The sequence below is a fragment of the Artemia sp. Qi Xiang Cuo genome, chromosome 18 (genome assembly GCF_049724085.1).
Source record: "Artemia sp. Qi Xiang Cuo chromosome 18, ASM4972408v1, whole genome shotgun sequence".
Taxonomy (NCBI): Eukaryota; Metazoa; Arthropoda; class Branchiopoda; order Anostraca; family Artemiidae; genus Artemia; species Artemia sp. Qi Xiang Cuo.
In genome coordinates, this window is record NC_142811.1 from 60,414,685 (window position 1) to 60,420,982 (window position 6,298).

At 34.2% G+C, this 6,298-nt stretch overlaps 1 protein-coding gene across 1 annotated transcript; it reads right to left on the reverse strand.

The window, feature by feature from the left end:
- Positions 1 to 358: 358 nt before the first annotated feature.
- LOC148941726 (pikachurin-like) lies at positions 359 to 5,796 on the reverse strand. The gene is made up of 4 exons (XM_089104239.1): positions 5,731 to 5,796; positions 4,405 to 4,624; positions 3,631 to 3,778; positions 359 to 437 (listed from the first exon to the last, which is right to left on the reverse strand). Exons 1-4 carry the CDS (start codon positions 5,794 to 5,796, stop codon positions 359 to 361), a joined length of 513 nt encoding a protein of 170 aa, XP_088960365.1.
- Between the last annotated feature and the right edge of the window lie 502 nt (positions 5,797 to 6,298).

Below are 6,298 nucleotides of genomic sequence, written 5' to 3' on the forward strand. Positions count from 1 at the left end.
GTTACATTAAAAAAAAGCTAAAAAAAGAAGATTAGTTTACTAATTCAAGTAGCCTTAGTGAAACACAGAGATAGAGCTTTTGAAAACCATAATTACGCATTCACTTTCAGAAATCTGAGCCTTATCGATTCACTAATGTAAAACAATTTCCTCTGATGCGTCGACCACTAGATATAGCAAAATCTCTATAGCATTAAAACACAATATTAAAAATATAACAATAAAGATGTATATCATAACTGTCTAATCTTAATACTGGGGGGTAATTGGCAGTGGGCTAATGAGATACGGGTAAATTTTCAAAAATTATCACAAATCTCCATTGCCTCAATCTTCTTCTTCTTCGTCGGGCAATTTTTCAACGAATACGAGGCTGTTGCCTGAGATAAACTTTATTTTCATTAGATTCAGAAAAGTCCCTTCTTCCTTCTGTCGAGCTAAAGGAAAGAAAAATAAGATAAATCAAAAGAAAGATAATGTAGTTTGTTGTAATTTTTAACTTAATTAATTTTGCCACATTGAGATCGATTAAATTTCACTTATTCATACAGTTCTTAATTACTTCAGTATCAGTCTTGCCATTATGTTTCACCTATCTCGATCAGTATCCATTTTTAATTCTTTTAAATATTTCTATTTATTGTGGGGTAGTCGACTCAGTACTTTTTATTAGGAATAAAAGGCACATCCTTTTATTCCTATATTTGGATGTACATTATTCGAAAATAATGTACATCCAAATGTCTCTAACGTAATTTTTTTTTACAGCCTAAATGATGATGGTGCTACAAGAAAACGTGAAACTCTTCCTTTTCGTTTTTAGAATCTTATTCAAGCACAAAATGTGTTTCTTTATGATTAAATTAGTGCAACTCTGCCATATTAAACTTCCCTAAACAATTTTAATCCCTTTTTGTAGAACAAAATACTTCGTAAAAAAAAATCATTCAGTAGCCTACTAGAAACCAGTTAGGTATTAGACTATTTTAACTCTAAACTATCTTGGAAATCTTTTTAAAGGAAATTTGGGATTAGGAATTGGAACATGGGATTTGGACTATTAAAAAAATTTCGACTAGGGAATTTGGAAATCTAATATCCATAGATACCCCTGTTTTTTAAGCTTCTTGTACTTTTGGTTGGTCCTTTTTCTTAAGAATATTTGTAGTTGCATTAATTCCTATTAACTATTATTCTAGGTGTAAACTTTTTTTCCTGAATTATAAATAACTCTTTTTTCTGTTACCGAAAACAAATATATTTTCTTACTCGAAAAGGCTCTCTTGAAACTCGTTTCATATAATTTTTAAATATTATCTAAGAAGAAATAAATGAAGAAAATGTTCAGTTTAATCTATGAGTTTTATCATTGGCTTCTTTTCTTTTATCAAATGTAGGTTCCATACACAGTACAGACAATGTGAAAAAACATTAAAAGTGCTATTTCAAATGTATTAGTTACATCAATGCTTGCTGCAAGAAAGCCTCTGTGTTGTGTGCTATTCTATTTTTTATTTTCTTTTCGTTTTTCCACAAAGAGAATAACAGAATATGACACAACGAAAGGAAAATATTTCAGAGAAGACTGGCAGTGTTTTCTGTTTTTTTGTTTTTTTTTCTGAACTCTATCATCGACTTTAAGGCCAATGGTAGCCCTCTTTTCATGTAGTAATAACAACAACAAAATAAACAGATAAATTATTGTGCTCACCCTATCTATCAAACAGTTTAAAACAGTTTACTGCCAACTGTAAAAGTAATGTTAAAGTGGAAATTTGGAAAGAATCAATGCAGGAGCTACCACTTGTAAAAAATCTAGGCTTTGATTACCCATTTTTACCAGAAACTTTTCTTCTGGATTTAGCCCCTTGGTGGACTCGGTCGTTTTTGTGTCAACCAAGGATGAAGATTCCCGTTTCATCCTTCTATAAAGCGGCATGAAAGGTAGAAAATCTTTTTTTTAAAACATATACTGACAGAATAAGATAGTTCAAGATTATAAAAGCAAATAGGCTAAATCAATTTCGATTCAACAGTTTGAAGGTTACAGAAAAAAGAAGCATAGAAAATCCCTAGTCGGAAAAGTCATAATCTAAAACTTTTTCCACGCAACAATGGAGATTGTCGTTTAGCAGCGCTTAGTCAAATTACAAACTACGGGAGCCACTGCAAACTTTTTTTGTATTGAAAATTTTCTATCCAACAATGCATACATAAATTTAAATGTCATCTTCAAAGTTTCTAGCGAAAATAAAGTTAATTTCTATAACGGTCGGGTAAATACTATGCAATTCCAGGCATGAGAACTTTAACTTCGTCAAAACATCCGCCCCTTAAAGCGCCTTGTCTCCAAGCTTTAGTGTTTTAATTTTTTGTCTCATTTTTAATTTTTACTGATCCCCATACCCACAGTTATTGGTGCCTTTGTTAAATTATCATATTAAAATTTTTCATATATCAAAGATTTATAAGCGGATTTGATCTCAGAAAACTGAGGTTATAGCCAAAGAAGGATTTATTCGTCTTTTGCTAAGAATGAAACGTTATCAGTCTTCAAAAAAGGCTAAAAAAGTAGAAACACTGGTTAAACCCCCACCTTCTGGTGGTGATGATACCTAAATTATATGATAATAATATAACTATTTGGTGGCTGAATTATATGGTTATATGATACCTAAGCAAATTGTTGCAATGGTCACCTCCCCTTGTCAAACGAAAACAACGAACCCCCCTCCCCTCATAAAAAAGAAAGAAATAATCAGATATTTGAAGAAAATATGTCTTGTTTAAAAGCTTGTTCAATTATCATATTAAGATTTTTCATATATAAAAGAAATATAAACGAATTTTATCTCAGAAAACGGATGAGATCACCAAGCATCAGCATCGTACAAGAAATGAACGAAAAAAAAAACAAAAACAAAACGATAATCCAGACCCAAAGAAGGATTCATTCGTGTTTTAATAAGAATGAAACGTTACCAATCTTCAGAAAAGGCTGAAAAAGTAGAAACACTGGTTAAACATCAACCCCCCTGGTGATGGTAATACCTAATCAATATTATAATAATGTAATTATTTGGTGGCTGATGCCTAATCATAGGGTTATATGATACCTAAACGAATTATTTCTATGGTCACCGTCCCCCCCCCTATCAAACGAAAACAACGGAACCCCCTCCCCCTCTTAAAAAAGGAAGAAATAATTAGATATTTGGAGAAAATGTTTCTTGTTTAAAAACTGTATTCAAATTATGCTTATTGCTATCACTGCCTGTTACCTAAAAACATCAAGACAAAAATACCCTTACATTGCAGGGAGGGATGGTGTACATGACTTTTATAGGGGGAGAGGGCTCGACAATAAAAAAAGCGCATTTCAGGCCAACATTATGGAACCTTTTCGTGTTGGAGGGTCCTTTGAACAACTCTCAGGGGGAGATCCCTGCTCTCTTAGTGTTTTCTTTTTACTCAAGTCTACTTTGATAGTAGTCTTACAAACGAAATCTTATCTTATCACACAAAAAGTTAATAAACATGTTTAGATTTATAATATAATTAGTCGTAACGGTAGTTTTTCACGGAAAAACACAAAAATGCTTCAGAAAGAATTATTTAACATCAAACTACCTTGTACAAGGGGTAACATTAACAGAAGATAGACTGTCACTATAAAAATCTATAGGATTGTCTTGTTGTATGCTTAGCTTGTGGATGCAACCTCTAAAACCGTGCTTATGGATTTTACCAGTCATCAGTGGAACATCAGGAACTCCTCCTAGAATAGAGAAAAAAATAATATAAAAAAGATAAAAATATTTATTCAACCAGCTATGCAGACTGCACTGCCTTTCCATCATAGAAGAATAAAACAGTTCCAAAAAATTATTTCCAAATCAGAGGAATAGAGGGGTTGCGAAGGTATATGAATCTTGAATTTAACTAAAGAGCTAATAATACAGGGTCCGTTGGCTGGCAAAGTAACTAATTATTTTTTTTCCAGAGGGCAGGTGTTTTCCATGGAATATTTTCTCACAAACGCTGTGGGAAACTTTTGTAGTATTCTTGGTTCACTGTCTACACCCTAAGACTTCACACAAACGCGTTGTTCCAAATTTTCCATTATTTTGCACAATTAACAGCCTCCCAAGACACACAAATACCCGCGCTCGTCGGGCTGCTAAGTTGTACTAAAGAAAGATATCTCGGTACTTGCTTTAACACGGATTAGGCATGATCAAGGCCAGCACCTCCATTTCATTACAAAAACATAGCATCACTTCGCCTTCGTCTCGCTACGGTGGCGAGACAACCATACATTTCGTGACGGATTTTCTGGTTTTTCAGGTAATAAGCAAATGTCAAAGAAAAAGAAAGAAGAAAACGGCAGAATATAACACTTACCTATGTAGATACTACCACGTGTATTCATCATTTGGAGTGTTCCGCCACTTTGGCCTTGCTCATTATAAAAACTATCCACTTCAAGTGAGCCATCTCTAGCTGTTCTTCTGGCGACTATTCGATGCCTTTTTCCATCAATCACTTTACCAGGAGCCACAATTCTAGCTGGCCCAGATCCTAATTCATAGCTGAATTCAACAAAGCCATCAACAGCCGAAAAATTTATTCATATAAATCAATATTATTTGTTTATATTTCTAAGACAAAATGGAAATAAAGCTGGAAAAAAAATTAAAGTTTTGAATTTTAAAAATTATTATAATTGAATTAAGAATTTAACGAGTGATGCAAAAATCTAAAACATTATGCATTAGTAAAAGGCATTTGAAAGGGATTCCCAGCTTCTTTGCGGCATGTTATTTAAAAAGTACATACTATTCCTGCCAATCTTTGGCCTAGTTTCATCTTGAGGTGTAACTTTTAACTGGTGAGGTGGCATTTTGTTAGATCCTACAGAGGTGAGCCAAGGAGACTAAAATTCATGAAAAAAGGATGCAAGTTTACAGCCTACACCAGTAAGTTCTTCTACCAAAGAGATACTACTGCACAACAAGTAGTTGAGGTATGTCCTCCCCTGAAAAAAGGCAGTAAACTTTTTTTTAATTCGTTTATAACTTGTTTCTCTACGTTATTGGGCAAAGGGTAAACCAATGCACAAAAATAGGAAACAAATTGGTTTGCCCCAAATAGAAGCCTAAAAAGTAAAGGTACTACAGCTGACCAAACATTTTGACTGAATATTTTTGTTTTGCATAAATATCAAAGTTACAGTCCAGCACTTTAGTTCAGCAGAAAACCCTAATAAACTCTACAAATATCGGTACAACTAGCCCGAGATAATAAAGAAAAGTAATAAAATAGAAACTCGATTAATACAAGAAAATAACCTAATTCAAAACAATGTTCTTAGAAAAACCATTCTCGAAGGGAATTAATCTCAAAGAGATTTAATCCTCGAATAGATTAATTCTCAAAGAAAATTCATTCTCAAAGAAAATTAATTAGCCTAAAACAAGTAAAGTATAAAAACCCAAAGAAAAACCCCTCAGGCGAAAACCTAATACAAGCAGAAGTAAAGTAGTCAATTATATCAACTCCTCAATACACTAGCGATGAACTTTATGATACCGAGTTACATCTGCAGGGCGAGAACGGTCGCCTTGAATTGGATCCTCTGCTAGAAGACGAAGATTTACCCCTATGCAAGACACACCTTGATGTTGCTGTTCATGCCAGTCTCGAGACTTTGGAATCAAACGATCTTACATGAGCTTCACAGTCGTCGGTAGTACTGATATACGAAGCAGCTAGTAAGTTCTCTGTTGAAGCCATACTTCAGATAAAAAGGTGATTTGTTTTTTAATCAGAAATTTTTTGCTACCGGAACTCGTAGATCCGATAAAGGCCAAGGACTCGTCAGCCACTCAGCTCTTGATGTGCTTTCTGAAAAAATACAAGATGCCCGGTTGGAACGCCAAGCAAATTGTTGAGGAATGGAGGGCCATGCAGGTAAACATGACTGACAAAGGTGACATTATGGATTTTTGGACGAGTGTGGTGGCGGTTACAACGCCAGCTGGGGCACCTCGGTTTGGGAATGTTTTATCGGTGGTTAGGTATTTACCCAGTTTGCCCTTTTCTGACGCTGTTGGTGAGATTTTTCAGCGTCGTGAAGAACATGAAAACAGAAAAGCGCAACAAGCTGAAAACTGCTACGATAAGAACCATTTTACAGTCAAAAATCAGCATGAGAAGTTCCAAAAAGAACTCGTTGCTTGGATAGACAGCTTCTCGATAAAATGAAAAATGCGAAATCAAACGCTACAGTTGACGA